The sequence below is a fragment of the Acipenser ruthenus genome, chromosome 25 (assembly GCF_902713425.1).
Source record: "Acipenser ruthenus chromosome 25, fAciRut3.2 maternal haplotype, whole genome shotgun sequence".
Lineage (NCBI taxonomy): Eukaryota > Metazoa > Chordata > Actinopteri > Acipenseriformes > Acipenseridae > Acipenser > Acipenser ruthenus.
In genome coordinates this window covers 975,738-1,000,389 of record NC_081213.1, presented here as the reverse complement: position 1 = coordinate 1,000,389, position 24,652 = coordinate 975,738, and the positions used below count along the sequence as shown (strand labels likewise).

Genomic DNA, 24,652 nt, shown 5'->3' with positions numbered 1-24,652 from the left:
CCTAACCTAGCATTACTCTCTGCGTATAAAGATTTTAGTGAGAAAGCCATTTCAAAAGTGCAGTCATTTCCCTTCAATGGTTTCCATTTTCTAGGAATACAGAACAACTAGAGATGGGTAATTATGGGAGAGGTATATATATATACATTGTTACTCCATTATAATGCAACCTGTTATAGTGTGGAATCAGTAATAACACGGTTGTGGCTCCCATTTCCTCCATAATGCAATTTGACTCGCAAACATTGGGTGAACGAAGCATGGCAGCAGCACAAAACGAAAACCTTTCTCTGATAAAATGAAACTCGATGCTGTGGACAGAGTAAGAAAAGGTGAAACTCAAGCAGCAGTTTCAAAAGATATAAATGTTGCAGAATCTACATTGATAAGACTGACTCCGAAGAGGGCTGCTCTATGAAAAAAATGTGCTATATAGTGTATATATATTAAAAACTATGCTCTATTGCTGAACACAACATCTTGTTAAAGAAGAGAACTTGCCTTCACCTGAGTCCTGTTTAAGAATGACAGATGAAGGACAGGACGATTCCTTCTTCTGTGGCACCACTGCCATTAAATACCTCTAAATAGCTGCCCGTTAAAACAACATCTGGTCTGCTCCAGTGGCAATGTGATAACTACCCCATTCGGGAGGCAGACGGAGCAGCTTGGGGCTCACAGCTCAGTGCTTAAGGTTTAGGAAGCATGCTGATGTTTTCCAAGTCAACAGCTTTAATGCGTAATGTATATATGCAGTACAAGTAACTTTGTTATAGTGACCATCTGCTACCTGCTTCGTTTGTAGGCCGTGCCAAAATGATCTAATTCCAATAATGTCAGAACATAAAGAAAGTTTAGCAATTACATTTTCAGCCCATCAAGGCTCATCCCTTCCTAGCACACCACGTAATTTAAAGAACAGAATCAAATCGTGTTTCCCCCCCTTGTTCCTCATGTTGTAGATTTTAGTACCTCCACTGGTAGGCTAATCCATGCATTTATAAAACTTTCTGTTTAAAACAAAGTGCTTCCTACCTTCTTTTACATGTATTCCCTCTCATCATCTCAGCAGTCTTCTGCTACAATCTCGGTGCAGCTCTTAAACCCTTTCTAGCCCTCAAAATAAGGGTAACAACATTTGTCTGAAGTAAAAAGTATGATAGTTACCTAATCTTTGGAGGCCGAACTGCCCAAAACCTTTGCCCCGAACAAACCCCTGATAGACGAAGGAACCGCTTGAGGCTTCTGAAGACACCTGAAAAACATGGGACCCCATGAAATCTCTGTGCACTGGTTTGAAGAAACCCCAGCAGAACCATTGACAGACCATGGGCCCTAGCCACTCTTAAACAGTATAGAAAATGTTTTCATGAACAGAAAACTCGATTAAATGTATTCCATGAGCCAGTCCTTTCGTGTTTTTAAACGGGGGCCCTATAGCCCAACCATCAATGATAGCACAATGGATCTGAACAAGCATTGCACTGAACAGAAGACAATAACATAAAAAATTGGCAGTACAGCGGATTGCCAGTATGGATCAGTCATCTACTTACATGGCCGTCGAGAGCCAAGTTATCATTCTTGAACTTGTGGACGAAAATCTCGATAGGGCCTCTGATCTGATACACCTGCAGCATCAGATGGACCTCTTCCTTCTTGTAGATACCTGAAATGAATGAGATGAAACAGCGTCCGTGATGGAACTGCATCTGAACTAGCGGCGAGTAAAATTAATTACATAAAACACTGTCCATTAGCTAACAAGCAAACTAGAAAGAAACAGGACTTCATTAAGGAGTTTCAAGAACATTCAGAACTTGGCAGTACCTCCCAGTTTGAGCTCCACCCCACTGTGGTCGATGAGCGTGGCGTTTACTCTGCTGGTTGCTGCATCGAACCTGGTGATACGTAGCATGGCCGGCTGCTTCTTCCCCAGGTACTCGTAGGAGCCTTTCCACAGAGAGGTCCTGGCAAACACATTGGCTGGGACTGCAACAAAAAAGGGAGCACAGTCCGCCATCAACACAACACAACACTGAGCAGGTTCATCAAAGCATTTATACTCTATGATGCGTAATTTAAATTAAAATGCGCACAGCACACGCAAGGTGCTTTGGTTACCTGGAATTATATTCGGAGTTTCTCTCACATTTCCAATTGGATTCCCGCTGGGTCTTGTATCGGCTGCAAAAACAAACAAACAAACAAACAAAATACATCATAATGCTCATGTACGTGGGTAGAGGGTCTTCATCAAGTGACTACTCAATAGAGTGGGTGCCCTGCTTCCTCTTACCAGTGCACAGCGGAGGCTTGCCAGTCCAGCTGCCATCGGCACGACAGGTCCGGTGCTCCGAGCCCCCTGTCAGATAGAAGCCCGGCTGGCAGGAGTAGATGAGGGTGAAGCCCAGAGAGGGGAGCTCGAGTGACCTGACATCCGCGTGCACAGGCAGCTCTGGCTGGTTACAGTGGTGTGCTGCGGGGCAGGAACACAGAAAACTGTGTTATTATTATTACTATCAGTAGCGGTAGTGTTTGTAGTAAACGTTTACATCTTTAGAAACAGCAGGAGTGTACAGCCTTATTATCTGCAGTTGCCATGCACCGCCTCTAGGTTAAAAAGGCACATGTGACCTGTAGTTGATAGACACCTTGAGCTGTGCAAAACAACAGGCAAAATATTGTGGCTCAAATGATTCATTGAGGAGGAAGAAAAAAGCGTATTTCAATTCTTCTACCCTTATCTGATCTGCTCCACAGTCTTAGTCTGTAACTCCACATTCACTACTTATTATCTTCCCCATCTTATTTGCTGCGAAAGGAGCTTTTAGTACCGGAGACACCTGCAGGTATATCCAGGACACAAAGGGGGTTAATGGAAAAAGTCAGCAGCATTGCACCAAGGGCTGTGGGTCTCGCTCACCTGTGCACTCGGGCTGCACCCCGCTCCAGATGAGGTTGGGCAGGCAGGTTCGTGTGGTGGAGCCCTGGAGGAGATACCCCTTCTTACAGCTGTAGAACAGCATGCTTCCGATCTGACCCGTCCAAAACATTATAAATCACACATCAACCAGTCACAGTAAAGCAATTCTAGTATACCTTATCCTGTATACAGATGTAATCCCATGCATAGAATACCACACCTAGTTCCAATGTCCAAAAATCAAAATAAACACAGTTTGAGCAGCCACAACGTCCCAGCTTTGCTTTGTGGTTCTCTCACCCAAACTGCACGAGATGCCTTCTCTTATATAAGATACACTGATACAAGACGTGCTAACTTATTAGTGTGACACAGAGAGGCTGGAGAGCTTCAAAACATCCCAAAATTCAAAACACTCAATCAGAAGTAGTATGAGAAACTAAGTCAAGTAAACGAATGTTTGGGCTTGTGCTTTCCTCTGTTTACTAAAACACTTCAAAACACTCCGTCATGCATTCCAACTAAACCCTACAAGCAATGATCAGATGAAGTAGATTACGAATAGGCAGTTCTGGTTGCGGAGAGCTATTCTAGCCTATTGGACAAGATCATCAGACAGACTGTCAGATACACAGGCAGGCTTGACTGTAGGGGTACCCTGTCCCCGAGTCTCTTACCTGGTACCCCTGTGAGTTGTTCTGAATTCCGAACAGGGGGACTCCAGGGTCGGCACATGTTGTGTGGCTGGGATCTGTTGCCGGGTAAAGCAAAATTGAAAAAGTGAGCTTGCCTTCCTTTTGAATTGTTGATTATAGTTACTCAGCTAAACTAAGCTGAGCTAGTTTAGTACTGCGCATGTTAGTTACCTATGCAGGAGGGCTGCGTGCCGCTCCAGATGCCATCAGACTGACAGTAGCGCCGCGCCGAGCCCACCAGCAGTAAAGGGGAGAAACAGGAGAAGGAGACAGACGAGCGGTAGGAGAATCCATGATCCTCTCTTCTGCCCTGATCCGGGATGCCAGGGTCTCCACAGAACACAGCTAGACAGAGAGAGAGAGACAGTGAGCACATGACTACCACGCACAAAGTAGAGGGAGGAGCATTAAGTGTATCTGGGGGATGTAAAGTGATAAGAGACAGGAAGTACAGAGAGGGAAGGGGGGCAGTTTTATCAAGGTCTTCACCCCAAAACTTTTTTGTTTCCTTTCACATCAAAAAACAGGGCAAATGGCGTAAAGAGTTTGATCTGGTCTAACATATGGGTCATGTGTGGGTGTGTGTGCTGCCCCAGTGTTGGTTATACTCACGGAAACACTGTGGTACCTCTCCGCTCCAGCTGCGGTTGCCCTGGCACGTGAGCACGGCTGGCAGGGAGAGTTGGTACCCCTCGACGCAGGCGTAGCTCACACTGGCCCCCCAGTGGAAATCCGAACCCACCACCCTCCCATTGGGCACGATGGGGGGCGTCCCGCACAGGATCGCTGAAACAGAGGCGTTACAAACTACATGAAGACAAGGTATGAATCTCATTCTGAAAAGTGTCTCACCAACACCCGAGCAAAGGTTGTGTTTTGGTTCAATTATATTTGTTATATAAGGGTAACGTGCACAACTTTACACAACTCTTTCTATCGATGTAGACAGGAGCCAGATTGCCATAGCTGTTACCCACATTTTGTATTATAAATAATGACAGTTATAAAATGACTAAGAAAAATATACTTAAGACAGCTTACAAGCCCATTAATTCAGCACGAGTTGTTTATTAACTCTAATGTGTGTGCATTTCATTCTAATGAGCGTTTGAAATAAATAGCTTTGACAATGTAACCCAGCTTTACAACGGCAAATAGCTTCCAAACTGCCAGCTGTTCTTGGGATGCACAAACATAACAGTGATCGCTGAGGTCTTTTCAGGAGAACAAGGCCTGGTGACAGTGGTGGCCATCCTAAACCATCATCATATGGACACCGACCCTCTGATCTCTCTGCAGCATGTGTGTGAAGTTAATGAACAGCAGTTGCTACACTGAGCATGCTCCATTCCGTTCTAATCCATTACCAAATAGGATCTTTAAAACCAGAGAAAGAAAGATGATCACACTCCATCTTCATAGGATGATGGAAACAGTTCCATGTACCTTTGCAGAGGGGCTTGGTGCCGTTCCAGGTGCGGTCCTTAGTGCAGAGCAGGGTGGAAGCTCGCTCCACGTCCATGCTGTACCCAGGCAAGCACTGAAAGGACACCGTCCTGTTGAAGGTGAACTCGCTGCCCACTCGCAGACCATTGGCCGGGACCCCTGGGTCACCACAGTTAATGACTGAAGAGGGGCACAAACAGGACAGGTTAGAAGTGAGACCGGAACTACTGAGTTAACAGGCTTGAACTAAATCAGGGCAACTTCCAGACCAGGTATTTGTTCCATCCATGTTAGTAATTGTTCAACTGGAGCAATATAACCACCATCCGGATCATAAAGCCATAACCTACTTCACTGCACCTGTTAAACATGGTGTGGAATGGCCCTCCAGCACGAGAGTTGCCATTCCTTGAACACATTACAGTGTTGTTAAGTTTACCAAAGCCTGTAAAGATATGACTAATCTATTGTAATTTAAAACTATTTATAAAATGGCTATTTAATGGTTCTGATCTCTTTTCATTCCAATCTGGAAAATCACAGTTTTAAAAAATGGAAATAAATTCATGACACACTCGAAGGCATGGGTGGTACTGATACCACTAACTTCTCAGGGGTTTGAACACACTCGGCTACGCCTCGTGTGTCACAACCCACCTGATATGTGAGCCCGGCCACCTTGTGTGTTACTGCCAATGCATTTATCGCTAAACAGATGCAAGTCTGAATATTGAAGTTATCATTTTTACCATGGTTGGATTTTTTTGTTCATGCTATATCATAGCTCCCACCGAATCCCCATGCTTGTCCATGCTTGACCATGATTTACAGAAGGCGGCGTACCTGTGCACTCAGGAGTGGCTCCGGTCCAGGTTCCATTGATGGTGCAGTGTCTGGTCAGCAGTCCTGTGGAATAGTAGCCCTCCCGGCATGAGTAGTTGATGGAACTGGAGAAGACCAGGCCGTCATTGAAGAGTACTCTCGCATTGCTGGGGGTCCCCGGATTCCCACAGGACACCACTGTGGAACACAGACACACACAAAGCGTTAGAGACCAACGGTTATGGGACACGACCTGCAGAGGGGCAGAAACACACCGTTTACTGGAGATTCAAAAGCACACCAAGAAAATCCCTCGCTTTGCTATGTTTAAGACCTCATACGCCAGTCAGCGTCACACCTTGGCTGTTTTCCTGGTAGTCTGCTATTTCAAATGCTCACTACAGGGGACAGATGTCTGGTCAGTGTGATTTCAAGCCACTTGGTTGAGCAACAGTCTCTTAGGTGTAGCTTAAAAAAAACATCCTGGCAGCAAAAGAAAGAGTGAGAGCGACTAAACTAAACGGGGAAAAGTTGTAACACAAAGGTCATCTGCAAAGAGCAGACATTTGGCAGAATCGGGTTCTGAATAATTCAGAACCCGAATTATTACGGTTTCTCCTTTTTGGAGCTTTTTAATCTGCTCAGTAAATCCTTCTTAATGACCAGCTGTGTTCCCATTGAGGTTTCTGCTAACCGAAAGCAGGTGTGCACCTCAATGACAGGCAGGGGGAAAAAAACCCAGACAAACTTTCAAATGAAATCTGTTTTGGATGCAGCTCTTTTATTTCTGACACCAATGGCTGGTTTCACAGACCCTGATTAGTACTACTCCTGTACTACCCAATGTTAATTTAGGTAAGGTAAACCAAGATTAGTGCTAATCTGGTTCTGTGAAACCAGCCACAAATGTTTAAAACATAAGCGTATGTTCAATCTGGAGTGACAGCTGGCTGTGGAGAGCTGAGGCCAATATATCCCTGTCCACCTGGTGAATTAGAAGAGGTTGAACCCCAAGCCGAGGGACTGTGGACTACCCAACTTTGTTCATTAAAATAGCATGGTCCGTTTTCTCCCCTGCATGATCTACCTATTTCCTGGCAAGCTCATGACTCAAGCAGACTCTGCTGGGAGATATCACTACAAGAGTCGCGGTTCATTCTGGAGAGCTAAAGGGTTACTGAGTTTCTCTGTCTACTGCAGAGGAGGAGCAGGCAGGAAAGAACCTACCTATCTGTCTATCTATCTATCTATAATCCCATCCTTAGAACATAGTTCATCAGTACAATCTTTGGTTTTGTCATTTATATTAAGTTAATAGGTCATGTGGAGGGTTTCTCTCATTATAACAGAAATCATTTCGCTCAGCTTCGCTTTGTAGTCCTCTCATCCAAATTTTATAACAATCTTTTGCAACAATAAAAGACTCCCTACACACTACATACTCGTTTACAAAAATAAATGAACCACGTCATTAAAAACTTAGTTCATCACAAAATCGTGAATAGTTTTGCGTCACTTTGCTAACTTGTTTCCCAGTCCTCCTTAAATTGCCTTTCCTTACGGCAGGCCTCGTCCTTTACTAATTGGAAGCTGTTTTTCTCCGGCGGGGGAGCAGGGTCCTCTCACGGGAATGTTTTACTTTCCTGGGATTTCAAGCACCACTTACCTCTTAAGTTTTCTTACTGTTTATCGTTTCATTGTTATTAACCACTAAATTAAATGAGGATAGAAACAGAATATTAAACAGTCCCCTTCCCTTTCGTTTATTTAAATGCTGCATCTATAATAAGTAGCTAACAAACCCGTTTTTTCTCTTGCCTCTTTCCTTTGCTTTGCCCAGTAACAAGATAAAACCTGCAAGTGCTGTTATGTGCCACAAAAAAAAGAATTGTCTGAGAATAAATGGGCACATTGTGGGAGGATGGAAACTATGGTAATACATAAATAATGTCAGCTAACTCATCTGGGAGTCACAGAGATTCAATGCATAGCCAATTTGAACAAAATGAAACAGGGGATTGCAGCTTTTCACATCAAACCCTGTGCAACCTGCCCATGAACTGTTCAGAATGGGAATTATCCCTTTGACCAGTGAGGGAGGCCCATGTGATTTAATTCTTGGATTGTACAGAAATGGATCAAATTCCATGTTTGTTATGTTGATCATTTTTTATAGCAACACCTAATGAGCTAAAAAATATCCAGTATTGTTTATTATCATTTTTTCAATATTTAAAAACATGCACAGGACACTACCTCTGTATGAGGGGTGTGCACAAAAGCCCAAACACCAAATTCCAAACCATACCGAACTAGCACCTTAAAGAAGCAGACTTGCTAGCACAACAATCTCTCTGCTTATTGCTAATAAAGAGGTAGTCTGTTGATGGAAAGTTGCCATACCGTGACACTCAGGCTGGTGGCCTGCCCAGGATCCGTTTGCTTGGCAACTGCGCTCAGAGGAGCCTCTCAGAATGTACCCCAGCTCACAGCTGAACCTCACAGCACTGCCCACCGAGAACTCCTCGCCCAGCCGGATACCGTGGGAGGGCACACCGGGGTCGCCACACATGCCAAGGAACTCCCCTGGAAAGCAGGGCACAAGAAAGCAAATGTTGGCTTGAAATGTACAGTGAATTCCTTGTGATCCTATAAACCCATCTTACCATTTATTTGGACCAATCTCTAGCACCATCGCTTTCAGTTTGTAGAAAATCTGAAGAGCTTGCCTCTATTAGGGCTTTTATTTTTTAGCTTACTAACTTTTTTTTTTTAGGTAACATCTTTCATAGAAACAGTAACACAAAATGAAGTCTCCATGGTAACCCTCTAACTGAAATGTAATCATGTTCATCCATCAATTTTAAATGCAGTCGTACTAAAAATGATTTCTCAATGCTGAAAGTGAAAATATTTGGCAACGAAGTTTTTTAAGCAAGTTATACTTTTACGAAGTGTAAACGCTCTGTCAACACTGATATAATATATCATCATTAGGGCTTCTGTTTTTCTGTTTTTATTCATTTCATTTTTCAGTGCTTGTTTTTAGCTATTTTCGAGTTTTATGCAAATCGAGCTTTCGCTTTTTCTATACTGTACGGAATTATTGTTTTCGGTTACTTTCCAAAATACTTGGCCGTATTTTTGTGTCACAATGTGTATAGTAACTTGGCAGTACACTTCAATTGTACCTTCTTTCCTTTGCTGTCTTCCACAACGAAATCGTTATGGTCACAGGCACATTCTTTTGTGTGTGTGTGTTTATGTGTTTTTTTACATTTCGCCACAATTTGTAATTCTGTTTTAAATTCCACGAGTGCGTAAATCCTCCCTATCGAACGTTAACAAAGCTTTAAATCTCGAGAGCAAGAACAATCCTCCGTTTCTAATTGTAATCTCGTTTTAAATCTCACAATCGTATTACAATCCTCCAATAGAAATGTAGGAATTTGTTGCCTCTACTCAGCAGTTGGGGTGGGTTTAAAATATTCAGAACACATCAATGTGAGATACCAGTCAGGAAGGAGGGACATTTCCCAGCAGCACTGGGAAAGTTATTATGTATTGTTTTTGTAGGTCATTTTATAAAACAAAATCCACGGGGAAAGGGGTCAAGTCAATGTGAATTGAGTAACCATTATGTAACAATATAACTAGTGTTTTTCCAGTGTTTATTGGATATACACGGATTTCATTTTTTTTTGTATCGCAGGTGTTTTATCGTTTATGGGTTAAAACCAAAAATCAGAAGCTCTAATCATAATATATCTCAGTAATTGAGATATAATTATGAGTGAAGTAACATATAATGTGTGCTTGTATTCCTAGAGGCGCTGAAGCCTCTTACAGGCAGCAGCCTTCGTCAGCACTTGGCAGTGGTGGGAAGTGAGTCCTGCTTAAGGGGGAGCAGAGGAGAAACCCTTTTTCTTACATCTTTAGACAACACATAACCGAAGAACATGCCAGCTGTCAAACCCAATACACATTTCATCTCTCTTTTCTACAGTAAGAAAATGATTATATTCTCTAAAAGAGCGTTTCATAATCCGTTGATATTTTTCAACCCATAAATACAAGCGCCCGTTTCTTTACAACTGCTTTCCTTTTTATGACCATTTACCAGAGTAAAAACGATAACAGGTTTTAACTCCCCAATGTCAAGGTTGTTGGAGCCAACCAATAACAACAACAAAAGAAAACTAGATCAATTTTCAAGATTGTTAAACTGTCAAGCAGTTTCTGAAAGATTATGGCTTAAAAGCAAATAGCTACTTGACAGGAGAATTACATTTTTATAACTGTGGTCTTAGAGAGATGTCAGATCCACAGTTTTTTTGTTGTCTCTGTTTGGTTCTCCCTACCTGAGCAGTGAGGGAGCGACCCACTCCAGCGTCCATCCAGCTGGCACATCCTGGTTGAGTTCCCGATGAGCACCCGTCGCCCCACACAGCTATAACTGATCACTGAGCCTACAGTGAACCTGTCCCCCTCTAGCTGGGCATTGGGGGGCACACTGGGATGCCCACATGACACCACTGCCAAAAACAAGAGACAGAAACACATGATAAAATGTTCCAGCCTAACTTTACACCCTCAATCAGAAGATATACTGCTGGTCCGTCTACAGCAGTTGGTTGTACAAGTTCTCAACAGAATTATCCCCCAGAAATCTTTCCCAATGCCTTTGTCAAAGTTTTCTTTTTGGTTCTACTTCATCAGAAATATAGTAAAACTAACAGATACATTTAAAAAAAACAGGGTTCTGTAACAGAATGTATAAATAATGGGTAGCAGTCTGATAAATGCATTTTGTTTTTCTACAGAACAAGGATAGGCAGACTTGCGTTTGAATATCTGAGGTGAATTCTCCAACACAATATCGATCTTTGTAAAGCTCATTGCCCAAGAACTGCATATTACTATCCATGAGCAAAGCAGACAATGGCCTTTGCCAATGGTCATATAAAGAGGCTAACTACACTCCAACAAGCATGTGTGTGGTACCATACATTGTAACTATAGTACAAGGGACAGCATCATATAGCTTATGGATTCCATCTAAATTTTGCGTCTCTCTCAAGTGGCAGATCAAGCACAGTTTATATACATGATTATTTTTTTAGTGTCGCTGTAAGAACAAGCTCCATTCAGCTATAGATCTTATTGCATGTTTATGCATCTGCTCTCTCTGCACAGCAACTGTCCGGGTTGGATAATTGTGCCGGCTGCACTTGGAAGGGAATGAAGAGCTGATTGGAAAATGAGTTCATTTCTATTCTCACACCGCCTCCAACGCTGCTGCTCAATGGCCACTCTTCAATGCTAATGGCACATTTGATTGCACAATGCTCTCCCTCGGCTCCTGGTGCGTGCTTAATTATAGCTCACATTCTACTCCAACACTTGCCTGTCACCAAAAGCGTGCTTTTATTACAGCTGCTGTATTATCAATGAACTCTATTTTCTGTCAAGCAATGCAAATCAAATGTCACAGACCTGCAAGCCAGCTCAAAAACAAGATTTAGAAAACGCTTCTTTTGTAACACAGACGAAAGCATTAGCCATTACAAAATAAAAAAACAAACAACATGAATTATATTAAGTTTTTCTAACTTTCAGAATAAACACTTTGTGCCTCATGGCTATGCCTCTAATTGCACAACAATACTTTACAAAAAAAAAACGTTACTGTATTTGTAAAAGATAAACACAGCATTGAGATTCAGGACAGGCACCGGTTGTGGTGGGGTGACTTACGGAGACACTGCGGCAGCGAGCGGTCCCAGGTGCCATCCCCCTGGCAGGACAGTACCTCCGTGCCCAGCAGATAGTACCCAAGGCTGCACTGGAACAACACGATTGTCCCGAAGCTGAATCGATGAGGCCCACTCGACTGTACCTGCCGAACACTGTTATCAACATGTCCAGGGTCTGTGCAGTTCATTACTGTGGGAACAGCCGTGACAAACAGTCAGGACCAAAGCAGCTTGGGGTTTCAGAATGCTAACAAGAGTAGCTAACACACCTAAACACACTTGATTGCACTGCGACAACAGCTTTAATTACAATGCAGCTGCATGTTTAACTACACAACTTTACACTTGCAGTTGTGTAATTACAATTGAATTGCTACATAACCACAGGTCTGTTACACTGTGATTGCTTAACTGATCTGCAGTTCATTTCGATTTGAAGGATATTCTTTCATTGTAACCTTGGATAAGACTTAAGAATCACATTCCTAGATGCAGTATTAAACTTCACCACAGATGTTAGCAATAAAGTTTTTGGCAGGATGAGATGAAACTGCATTTGGACGCTGACAAAGGATGAATTTCTGAACAGATCCAACAGATGTGTTTTTTTTAATGAAGGATGCCCTTTGCTTGCAGGCATTTGTAGGGATTGCAGTGAGAGAAGTAAGGGAGAGTTTATACCAGGGGCTACATGCACATAACATTCAGGAGCAGTATCGAGTGATTGTGCTGCAGAGAAAGACATTAAGTAGCCTTGTACTATCTGGAATTCCAAATACATTAAAAACTGATAAGTGCAGCAGTGAATGATGGTACTTAAGCTTAATGGATTTTAAAACCACCGGGACAGCACTGTTCAATTGAGACTGACAAAGACAATCCCTAATCAATTTTATACATATATACACATATAACAAGGCAAGCTGTGTAGCTTCTACACAATGCTAGGCAGTCTTTCACTCTACTCTCCTGTAGGGAATAGTGAACTAACAAAGCCATCAGGTATTCTCTTTAAGTGACCTTGGTCTAAACGGCCCCAGCGGAGTCTGTGTTAAACAACTGTATGGGTCTCAATGGACTGCGCTTCTTCAAGCTGTAAGGCATGCTGTGTTTCCTGGAGGCTGTCCTGCTTCCAAGCAATGTAAAAACAAGGCTAAGGACAGCTTCAACTACCATCAAACACTCCCAGGACATTCACAGTCACAGATTCTATTAGCGTGACCACAGGCTACTAAACTAAACCACCCCTCTGCTGCTCCTGGCTTGCTCCAGGCTGATTTCAGTAACTAATAGTATTCTGTAGTGGGTGTAAAATTTGGACCATTCCAGGTCATGAGACCAAACCCTGGGGAGGTGGAGTCTCCTCCATTTGTGGTTGATGATACATGAACCACAAGTGATGGAGAACATGCTCCCATGGTTGCGTGCGCGCAAAAGTAATGTTTCAACACTTGGTAAAAACGTGTCTAAAGCTTGCAAATATGACAATTCTTGGAGGAAGACCTTGACAGATTTTGTTTCAATTAATTGATTTAAGCTACTGATGCAAGGTGGTCAAGCAATTTCCCTTAGCCCGCTTGAATGGGAATTGATCTCCAACTCCAACCTCCAAAACTGGGACCTTCTCTTGATGGCTGCTTGCAATGCAGTGGAACTACAGGATATGATGTCGTCGTAACTATGAGCACAGTAGTGTCCCAGAAACAATAACAAAGCTGATTTTAATAAAGGCCCTACGTACATAACATTGCTATAGCTACTATGATATATTTTATACAAAATATATCTATAATTCCATATTCACTGGGGGGTCAAATTGAATGTATTTTAAAAAGGTAATTTAGGTCTGCGTTGACTGTGTGCTCCTCAGTGAAGTACTTCTGTCTCAGAAATCAGCCGCATCACACATCTCATAAATAACATTAATGTCCCAATTTTCCTAGCGTCTCTGAAATACAGTTTCAACAACTTAATTAAATCAGTCGTTTTTCCTTTGACTTTCTTCTTTCCATTTCTCTAAATGGGCACATTAGCCTTATCTCACAGAGCCACGAGGCGCCCTTTCGCAATTCCGTTTCATTTCATTTTGGATGCAGAAGAGGTCACCCAAGGTAAAAGAGCAATCACAGTCACGCACCGTACAGTACTTACTTTTGCAGTTTGGCAGAGCGTTGCTCCACTGGCCGTTGGCTTGGCACTGGGACCTGACTGCCCCCTTCAGGATGTAGCCGGTGTTGCAGGCGAATCTCACCATGTTGTTCAGGTTGAACTGGGTGCCTTGCGTCAGCCCATTGGTGGGATTGCCAGGGTGACCACAGGTGATGGCTATGGAGAATCAAGCAAACCATTGCATTCACTATTGATAGTGCCTGCATCCATTACATTTCAATGCTCAATGGGAGAATGTCATCTTTTTTTACACGGGTAACATGCTTTTCATTCGGGCCATACTCACGGACACAAACAGGGGTTCGGCCGGACCAGTGGTGGTCCTGCTGGCAGATCCGCACGGACATGCCGATGAGACGGAAGCCCGGGTTGCACTGGTACACCACGCTGCCCCGGTAATTATAATTCTCACCCACGATCTGCCCGTTTACAATGGGGTCCGGGGTGCCACAATGCCCAGCTGCGAAGGGGGACAGCGGAGAAAGATAGTTAGTGCACTGAACCCATAATGGCACACTGTCCAATTCATAAAAACACCCAGACGGACTCAAGCCCGCTAGGATCTTCACTGCATTTCACCCAGCACTGTTCACAAGTGTGTATATGTAATCAACTATAAAACACTCAATAGCGGTATACAGTAGTAGAAAAAACAAGGAACCTACCGAGACAGCGGACCTCTGTGCCGCTCCAGAGCCCGTTGGCCATGCACTCTCGAACCCGCGACCCCACCAGTGTGTAGCCCGTGTTGCAGGAGAAGATGGCGGTGGCCCCATACACTGTGAGCACCCCGATCTTGTTCCCGCTGGGGGGATGGGGCAGGTCTCCGCATGAGATGACTGAAGGGGTGGGGAAGAAGCAAAGAAACACACGTGGAGATCAGGAAACATCTCCACAGGAACACACAGTGATCATGAACACGGGCGGTCTAATAATAATGAGTCACTGGTCAAGGCTCAGAGTGGAGCCTGTATGCACTGCCATGGTTTAACCCACATTTCACACATTGCTTTAAAAAAAAGAACCTAGCAGTGGATTTAAGCAAAGAAATAAAGAACCAATTCAGTTTACAGGAGGAGAACCGCACCCCACGCCACCCCTCTCCTCCCAGACACACCCCTGGCATCACTTACTCCGACAGGTCGGTCTGGGCTCCTGTATGGTCCAGGTGCCATTGGCCTGGCATGTGGTGATGCGCTGGCCCCTGTAATAGTACCCGAGGTCACAGATGAGCATCATCTGAGCACCGTACCAGTTCTGGGTACCGTAGATCTGCCTCCATCTCCCATGCTCCATTGCAACATGGCTAATGTCTGGACATGTTATTGCTGAAAGACATCAGGTGAATAAAATTAATATATATATATATATATATATATATATATATATATATATATATATATATATATATATATATATAATGACCCCAGGCATCCACTGTATATAGGACAGAGGGATAACAATACATTTAATGGCACAAAAAGGTGTGTCTACACCTTTAAATCACAGGTTTCAATTAATGCACTTTTGCATTTGGACTATTAAGGTTCCCATATATTGACTGGGGGTTTATGTAGGGGATACAGGGAGTGAGAAGGAGAGAGAAACGTGAGTGAGACAGCTGCACTATCCCCTTTGCTCTGTACACCTCCTCAAAGCCTTCTGATCCCGCTTATTGTGTATCGACAATTGATACACAAGCTTTACACCTGACTGAGAGCTACAATAGTGTTGATGGCGATGACAGTGGTGTCTGGAAAGGTGGGTCCCCTTCTCTCCTCTCTCTGCAGGCTTGCTCACCAGTACACAGCGGAGGGATGTTGGAGGGGCTCCATTCTCCGCTCTCCTGGCAGATGGCGGAGGTGGGCTGGCCGGGCAGCAGTCTGAAGCCCTGGTTACACTGGTACACGGCCCTGGTGCCCAGCGTGTACTCGCGTCCAAACACAGAGCCGTTGGCGGGGGCACGCGGCACGCTGCACGACACAGCTGACATTGAGACACAACAGAAAACAGGCTGTCAGAGAGGCTGTACATGTTAACAGTGTCCCCCCAACACATCCATATAGGATATCATTGGTATTAAATCATTGGTTTCTGAATGTCTATAGCCGCACCCCATTTTTGCAACTTGCTGCAAGATGCAAGCATGTTTCTCATAAATATGTAGCTCTCATAAATGTAAGACTTGGGATAGTTATTATGCAGGTCCTTACTGTTTTTCATTCTCTTCCTGGTATCCTGGTATGTGTTAATCAGCATATCTACAGTGAAACCTACAGTGAAAGCTTACTGTATAACTTATACAAGTTTACCAAAGTAAATCTGAATGGTAATGTTCTAGTTCCCCCATGCTTTTCCCATGGTTTTACTGTGAATTTACCATAGTTTGCCATGTTTTATTTTTCTTTGTAATATGCTTTACCTTTACTTTCTGGGCTGTACAATGCTTATCTATGCTTTATCCTGCTTTAGCTATGCTTTATTACACTGTTCTATGATTTTCTTATGAGAGACTTTGTGTAAGGGATGTGCTGTTGCTTTGTGTTCTCTCACCTTGGCATAGTGGAGGGGGGGTGTTCCACTGGTACAGACCCTGGAAGGAACGGGTACATGTGGCGCTGTTCTGCCCCACGAGGCGGTACCCCTGATCACAGCTGAAGCGCAGAGTGCTGCCCAGCCTGGTGCCAGTCTGACTGCGGATTGCACCATGGGAGGGAGCGCTGGGGGGGCTGCAGTACGGAGCTGCAAAACAACAGGGTATCAGCCACCATAAACAAGGACACTAGTGCTTATACAGCACAGCCCTATGCATTGTTTCTACTGGGGCTAATCTAATTTGCTCTAAATTATTTGCTCAAAAATTAGCATTTCTGGGAACTAAAGGAGCTTCAGATCAGAAATCGGAGTCTTTAAATACAACGGGCCATATTTACAAAGCGTTTACTCCTGACTTTAATTGTTTGGTTTTTTTTAACAGGTAAAACACTTGTTAATTTTACAAAACTAAAACCAAACAACTCAAGTCATGTATTTCAAGTTCTCTTAAGCCCTCTCAAAGTGTTTTGCATCTCATTTTGTAACACTAGAATGTTTTTTTTTTCCTATCCTTTCAAAAAGATAGGAGTTTATTAAAAAATGGAGGAAACGCTTTGCAAACAAGGCCTAATGTATTTAGTTTTGGACAGAAAAAAAAAATGCCACCATGCCGTACAACCGCAGCATTTATATAGCATAAAAAATACCCCTGCATCGGTGCATCAAAATGGGGTTTCCAAGATACTGGAGTGCAAGTCTCAAAGCTTTAACTAAGATGAGTGCAGAAGTACCTGAGTATCGAATGTGGAACCCCTTGTAGCTGGAGGCGTGGTCGGAGGACCAGCGCAGGTACACCTTGTTGGTGGAGCTGGTGACACTCAGCGGGGCAGAGTAGTTTCCACTCAGGGTCATCAGAAGGGGACTCTGTCCAGAGGGACCTGGAGGGACAAGCACAGCGTCACACCAGCACAGAAAATACCCAGCTTTGGTTGTTGCTTCCAGAAGCTGCTTTTTTTTTTTACAAAATAAAAAAAGAATGCCAAAACCCAGTGCTACTATATAAAAGCCAAGAATGCTCCATGTACTGTGGTTGTGTCACACTGAAGTACAAAGTGCAAAGTGCACTGTGGTATCTCTGACTGAGCAGAGAAAGAGACACCTCTGCTCCCCACCCACCTTGACACCAGGTGCACTTCATTTTATCAGAGAAATGAAAACATTTCAGTTTTCACCGATATCCAGTCAAGTGCAGTAACCTGGAAAACCCTTTGATTCTGACGCTGTAGTCTATGTAGGTCTGCATGTCTTCGGTGATTCCAGCTTGTTTATGTATTGATTTATTTTTTTAAAATATTTATACAACACAGTCCCCTGCGAGGTAACATTCTGTTCAAAGGGAAATTCTGCAGCTTCCAGGCCTCCGCAATTATTGGTTTTCTATCGTTTTCTTAAAGAAAAAATGGGTCCTTCTCAAATGAATCTGGCATAATGATAGAGATTGCAAGATCAAGACTGGTCCATTGCTTTAAAGTGAATCTGTATGGGAGCAGGCTTTTTGATTTTCCTGCATTTGTCCTCTTGGAATACTAGAAAGCGCACTGGGCCCAGTTTGCTCAAAATTCGGTACAGTGTTACATTTGGGTTTCGTCATGTGCAATGACATTCAACGGTTATTATTGTGTTGAATGGTTTTCAAAAGAACATTAATGACTAACTGAAAATGCCTTTCAGACAATGTGATAAACAGGTGCAAGAATAAAGCTCACAATCCCCTTTTAAATGTTATGCAAATAACCATACAAACTGCTGACGGTTCCCCAGTGCACCGATCCACTATTCAAAAATAAAGAGAGAAGACATGAAGACAGTACAAAGATTTCTCATCAAACGTGTCTATTTAGTGCCTAACTTAACCTCTGGTTGGAGGGGGTTCAGTTATTCCGGGAGGAAGCTCACCGTCAAAGATCTCCAGTTCGTCGTACTGCCTGTTGCTCTGGAAGTGCTCAATGTTGAGCGACACATTGAAGCCCGGCTCCAACTTCACCACCCAGGAGCAGGTCTGGAAGTGCGGGGAGCTGCCGGCTATGCCCTGGCTCAGGATCACTCCTGTGGAGGCCGTGAGAACCTCGTTCATAGGGCAGTGTACTGGAGACAGACCAGGGAGACACACACACAAGTTAGCAACTTAGTACAGGGACCAGTGGAGTAAAGAGAGACAGGCAGGCACACACACACACACACACACACACACACACACACATACAGAAAAGACACCAGACACTCATACACAGGTCTGGAACAGAACTCAGTGTACTTTGAAAACACTAAATAGACAAAGGCTATGAACACCGTACAGCAATCAAAGGACAGCAGGGACATACAGGGGTTAGCAATGCAGTACAGAGAAGCCAAACCATTTATTCAGGCACCTGGAGAAGATCAAAGGGGCTAAACTAAAAGGAAAGCCTGGAGCTTTAGATAGAGACAGGTCTAACCAGCACAGAGCAGAGTATAAGAACCTTCCTCTTCTCGACCATGACAAAGCACTAAAGATGAACCACTCTGCCTACCCCGTGTGTCAGCAAGCGGCAGTCCCGACTCTGGAAACCACCCAGGGGTGAGGATTCAATTAGCCTCGGAGTCTCCGAAGTGTGACAGTGTAATCTGCGAGCTTGGCAGCTTGTTCGAGGCTCATGTAAAGATTTAGACCGTCGTGTGTCACAGTGCACCTTGGGTGTGTCTATTTGTAAATAATTTATAGCCCTGTTAGTGAAGGGATTTTCCTGATGGTCTCGTACGCTGCTCTTTCACTCCCCCGAGTGAAGAATGCTCCTCGGTATGAAACGAGCACCAAAGGGGGGGGGACGGGGGGGGGACGGGGACTCGAGAACAGAGTGTTGCAGAAAATCACAGTGGGAAGTATAGTTTTCTAACCCAGGTAACCCACCATAATACATTTCTCTTCTCCCCTTACAGACCCTCATTCAGTTCTCCCAACCCTCCAACTCTCATTTCTATATTAATTTATGTATTAAGTGTTGCATGAAAAACATTTAAGAAACCCTTTTTTGTGTTTGGTCAGTGCTTTGTGTGAAGCGTGTGGGTTTCTGTTGAAAGCACTAGCTCATTTCTATCCATCTGCAACTGGAACTGCTTAGTCATCTCTTGAATAAAATAAACAGTATAGATGTATATTAAAATTAAAATTAGGCCAGTATTTACATAGGCATTCACAAATATTCATAGACAACTCTTCCCATTGCACATTTTTACAGCTAATGTTTCTCCAGCGGCAATGTCACCTGTTGGCCCTATTTTATAAATATTACCACAAATGACCCTCTCTTTACCTTACCATTACTGTGTTACTGAGTCATCCTTTGAAAAGCATGGAGCCGAGGTCGCTTCCTCCAATTAAATTCTAAATGAAGTCTGTCCGAGCAGTTATTTGTAAACGTTGTTCCTTCACAGTGGATTGAATTAGGACTCAATCTTTCATGACTCAAAGCTTTCAAGTTGCTGTACAAAACACTAACCTTTTCAAAGCCTTCACCTAACAATTTATTAAAATCAATAACCTCAACATCTCAACACGTCAAACTTAATAAACTTCTTAAAGAACATGGAAAAAAAATTTTTTTGGCATGAGTCTTTTTTTTTTTTAAAACGGAGCTTCTGCTGTAAAAACCTTGTTCTAACTTGATCATGGGGTTCAGTCTAGATACAGCACAGCAACGATTTAATTTGAAAGCTCTGTGTTTTTTTGTTTATTCTTTCAATAGCCTTGAGAAAAAAAAAATCATAAAAAAAAAATCTAATTGGTTATTAGCATTGCCATGGAGACCAGATGAGCTGGTTCCCAGTGTCAATACTTTTATTAATTTTTTTATTTCTTAGCAGACACCCTTACCCAGGGTGACTTCCAATTGTTACAAGATATCACATTATTTTTACATATAATTACATTATTTTTTACACATTATTTTTACTATTACCCATTTATACAGTTGGGGTTTTTACTGGAGCAATCTAGGTAAAGTACCTTGCTCAAGGGTACAGCAGAAGTGTCCCCCACCAGGGATTGAACCCACGACCCTCTGGTCAAGAGTCCAGAGCCCTAACCACTACTCCACACTGCTGCCCAATAAAGAGAGGGAGGCCTCCAGATCAAGTAGCCTATTGGATTTCACAATGAGGGAGGAGGAGGAGGAGGAGGAGGAGGAGGAGGAGGAGGAGGAGGAGGGGACTCTGCAGCTACATCATTTCCACAGCGGAAGTAACAGGTGATTAATTTCTCCAGGATGTGTATGCCTCCCACCCCCTCTTTAAGGAGCAAACAACGAGCATATCAGCAACATACCTCCCTGTCACAGTTGTGTATAGAAGATCAGAGCTCATCGGAATTGGGGAAAAGCAGATCACCATGACCTACATGCATCCCTACCGTCCAGACAGGCAGGCTACTGCACTCCCAATAACTTACAGTGAGGGATTGTGTGAAGAAGCGTTTCTCCAGACATATCTACTGAACTTTTGACTGATTAACAGTACGGGTACTTCTAGGAATCAATAATATATATTTATTGTGTGTTATTGTTATTTGTAAATATATTATTTGCCTTAAAACTATTATTAGTGTTATTATTATTATTATTATTATTACTATTGTTATTAGTAGTAGTAGTAGTAGTAATAGTAGTCATAGTAGAGGTAGTATTATAAAGCATATCAAATGCTGAATTTTTAGAGCCACCCATTCTTTCTGTTTTTCTCTCATTCTTTCAAACAGCACTGTGAAGTGCAGATTATATCAAAGTGATACATTTACCGAGCGATAACAGGGCTCCAACGCCTCTTTGGCGTGAAGGAACTCTAAAAAGCTTGTGATTTGACAGGTGCAGCTGCAGACTGCCTCTCCCTTGCATGCCAATGAGGAGGCTGGTTGGGAGCAGCCCGTGCTATCTGGAGGCACTGCAGCAAGGCCCATTCGGCTGGCTCTCTGCAATCACTCCCCTGCTTTTTCCTTTAGCCTGTAATCCATGAACACAGATGACCCCGACCCTTCACGCCCCCAAGCCCGAGTCGCTTTGTATTCAATCCAGTGCAGACTGAAATACACTCCACTACAGAGCTGTGTGTCACAAGCCGTTTCAAGGGGAAAACAGCAGACTATCTGACTGAAAGGGCTAACAATAGCGGTATTGAAAGACTTGTACTAGACAGGGAGCTTGGGTTTAGCCTGGATCACGGATTTCTGCCTTTGAAATCGCACTAGATTAAATACTCCACAGACGAATAAGTGGTTTTTGACAGATGATCTGTGTTACTCTAGACAGTGTACAGCCGTGCAGTGGGGAAGGTTGTTTGGTTTACAGCAGGACTCAAACCATTGAAGAGAGGAGCCCTGCAATTAGAATGCCTGATCACAGTGCCACGCGTCGCGGTCTCTTCAATTGTCAATAACGGAGCGCTCACATTCTAGATGGATTTTCTTTAATTGTTTTTTTTTTTTTTTTTGCATGACATTACCTTCACAGGATGGAGGAGGTCCTTCAAACTGGAGATAGGTTCCCAGTCGGCAAGTCAGGATCTCATTACCCACTAGCAAGAACCCAGGCAGGCACCTGTACCGCACAATATCGCCTGCAGAGGCAATGCAGAGAGGGCAGTGAGCAGCTTCACAGTGACTGAAGGACCTTTAAGCTGGAGAGAAAGGCTGAGGGAAAACTGAAGTTCATTCAATTAACCCTTTAAGGTATAAGGCACATGTGTCCCACAAATAAAACTATGCTAACTTTTTTTTTTTTTTTTGCAATGAGGTGCACAAAACAGGTTGGATCTGGTCAGCCAAATTGTCAGTTTCCTTGTGATACTAGTCACTCGCAAATGTATTTTTTAGAAGAAACCATTTGAACAATTGCTCGGTTCCTTGTGTACCTTAAAGGCTTAAAAGAAAAGGTTTCTACTAGGCGTGCATCAATGGGTTCAGTTCATTACCTGGCTAAAATATTAATGCATGCAAAAAAACAAGCTCATTTGGATTCATTTCACTTTTGATTTGAACCATTAATGAGGTGTTCATCTGAATAACTTTTCACTCCCTTTTTGGGATAGTTTACTTTCCAAAAACACCCTTTCTTCCTAAAAATGTAATTGCACTGAAGTCACAATACTGTTTGTTTTTTTGCTATGATTTTAGCAGCAGCCCAAGATAAAATCATAAAAATAAATACCCAACCATCCCAGCACAGCATCAAACAGATCACATATCAACAAACTGAAAAACTGCAGCGCTCTGCCTTATATTTCAAAACATGGCAGATAGCAAAGCATTAACAGAAACATGCATCAGTTACATAGTTCAATCATACATACTACACGGTTTGAAACGGAGGCTGACTCAGCTGAACACTGACATAGGCATAGCACAAGAAATTCAGTTCACTGTTATTGGCTGCGTGCCAGCTTGTCTGAATTCTCCCTGCAAGCCTAGTTAACACACCAAGCCCGGACACTGTACAATGCATCCCAATACTAAAAATGCCTTTGTTTTCCCTCCAGTGAAACCCAGATTAATCAGTAAATTAACTTAGCTAATGCGGCGAATAATCAGTTATTGTATTTCTTGCTCTTATTGTATTACTTGTATTGTAACACTTGAAATGTATTTGCTTACGATTGTAAGTCGCCCTGGATAAGGGCGTCTGCTAAGAAATAAATAATAATAATAATAATAATATCAAGAACGTCCATCCTTAGAAGCAAGTGACTGTGTGAAAAAAAAGCCCAAATTAGGCGCCACTTGGATTTCGACATTCACCCCAAAGACACAGCAGAGCAGCTGACTCTCCCTGCCCCTAACCTAGTCCTGGGATCCCAGCCTCAGAGGGGAATATGAGGTCGCAGGCATACTAAACACAGCTATCCGTACACATTGGACGTCCTGTTTAATAAGCTAATGAGGTTTACTGTAGACGGAATCAACTATGGAGGCTATACTGCTAGGATCCAGAGCCACAAAGACAGCATTACTAATTCAACAAGGTTGGGTTTAATCCAATCGAAAATAGGTTAAGAGCCGAATGTTTAAGAAGAGCCTGGAACTGGAACTGAACCAGAGCACAGGCAGCTTTTCTGCTTCCAGCCTGTTGAAGAAGGCTGCACCCAAAACATGAACACAGATTTCCCATGAAGCCTTTTTTTTTAGTGTGGAATTAAACTAACCGTGTTACTTTTGCAGCTTGCATGCTTACAGAGCACACTTCGATCTAGCGTTATTAACTGAGTGTGATTATAGGTGGTGGCATTCCAAGCATGCACACTGAATTCCTAAGAGGCTCGTGCTTCATGCCGGGCTAGGCTCTGAACATAATTACCTATTTTAAACTCTAGACTTGCAGTCAAGATTTCAGCATTCGGGGTGGTGGGTGGAGGGCGACATAACCGAAGTTGATAGGCTGAAAACAGAAAGAACATAAAAAAAGGAGAGGGAGAGAAACAGAAAGAAGCGTGAGCATTGTAACTTGCAGCTTGTAGATACTTACAACTTTCACTCCCATCCTACTTACTTGTGACAAGTCTCTGTAACACAATATAGAATTACAGTTGTGTCATTTCTGCACTATAAGAGTAAATAAAAAAAAAAGGAAATCCAATTTAAAGTACAATACCTATTCTAAAAATGTTTCCCAGCAAATGAAATTGTCTTTAAATCAAGTTAAAGAGAAGCACAATACAACAAACAGACTCAGGAACATGTTCAAACCAGACTATTTTAAATTGTGAAGGCGTCTGTTTTCCTCTTGTGAAATGTACGTTTTATGGTGTGATGCATTCATGTTTTAAAGAGAAATTATTCTAAACATCGATTCGATCTAAAACGCAATTGTTTTTGCATTGCACAGGGAAAGTCTGTACCGTTTTGTCTTGGCTTCGGTTGTATTACACCACATGTGTCTGCAGTACAATAAAGAAACAGCTTCACTCTTTTACTCAAAGCCAGAGACCAAGGGGATTAACTACAAAGTAACTAAAAGATCTTGCGGAACAGAAAAAAGATATTAATAAGAAACAAAACAAAAACAGCTGGGCATCCACTTTGTCCCATTAAAAAAGAAAACACAAAACCAGTGGAGCCCTTGTTCCTGGCACAACGTGATTGTTACTTTTAGTAACAATATAAAAGCTAGCGGAGGAGCTCATAGCTCAGGCAAACAGGGAATGAATCTATCGGATAACAAAAGAATCTTCTTATCGCAGTAGGAAAGGCTGCTGTTGAGTGAATCTGTTTGCCTGGCATAATT

At 42.9% G+C, this 24,652-nt stretch overlaps 1 protein-coding gene across 1 annotated transcript in view; it reads right to left on the bottom strand.

The window, feature by feature from the left end:
* Positions 1–24,652, bottom strand: part of LOC117414078 (CUB and sushi domain-containing protein 1-like) — a 162,982-nt gene that overhangs the window by 5,658 nt on the left and 132,672 nt on the right. The window contains exons 45-68 of the mRNA XM_059000080.1: positions 23,726–23,806; positions 21,879–21,992; positions 18,306–18,494; positions 17,141–17,287; positions 16,368–16,556; positions 15,615–15,800; positions 14,948–15,142; positions 14,480–14,653; positions 14,101–14,274; positions 13,797–13,970; positions 11,647–11,835; positions 10,251–10,424; positions 8,293–8,475; positions 5,911–6,087; positions 5,068–5,247; positions 4,234–4,407; positions 3,793–3,966; positions 3,604–3,677; positions 2,927–3,038; positions 2,300–2,479; positions 2,125–2,187; positions 1,831–1,992; positions 1,557–1,669; positions 1,168–1,255 (exon numbers count right to left, since the gene is read on the bottom strand). Of these exons, the coding sequence (XP_058856063.1) occupies positions 1,168–1,255; positions 1,557–1,669; positions 1,831–1,992; positions 2,125–2,187; positions 2,300–2,479; positions 2,927–3,038; positions 3,604–3,677; positions 3,793–3,966; positions 4,234–4,407; positions 5,068–5,247; positions 5,911–6,087; positions 8,293–8,475; positions 10,251–10,424; positions 11,647–11,835; positions 13,797–13,970; positions 14,101–14,274; positions 14,480–14,653; positions 14,948–15,142; positions 15,615–15,800; positions 16,368–16,556; positions 17,141–17,287; positions 18,306–18,494; positions 21,879–21,992; positions 23,726–23,806 (3,666 nt within the window). The remainder of the gene's footprint in view (positions 1–1,167; positions 1,256–1,556; positions 1,670–1,830; positions 1,993–2,124; positions 2,188–2,299; positions 2,480–2,926; positions 3,039–3,603; positions 3,678–3,792; positions 3,967–4,233; positions 4,408–5,067; positions 5,248–5,910; positions 6,088–8,292; positions 8,476–10,250; positions 10,425–11,646; positions 11,836–13,796; positions 13,971–14,100; positions 14,275–14,479; positions 14,654–14,947; positions 15,143–15,614; positions 15,801–16,367; positions 16,557–17,140; positions 17,288–18,305; positions 18,495–21,878; positions 21,993–23,725; positions 23,807–24,652) is intronic.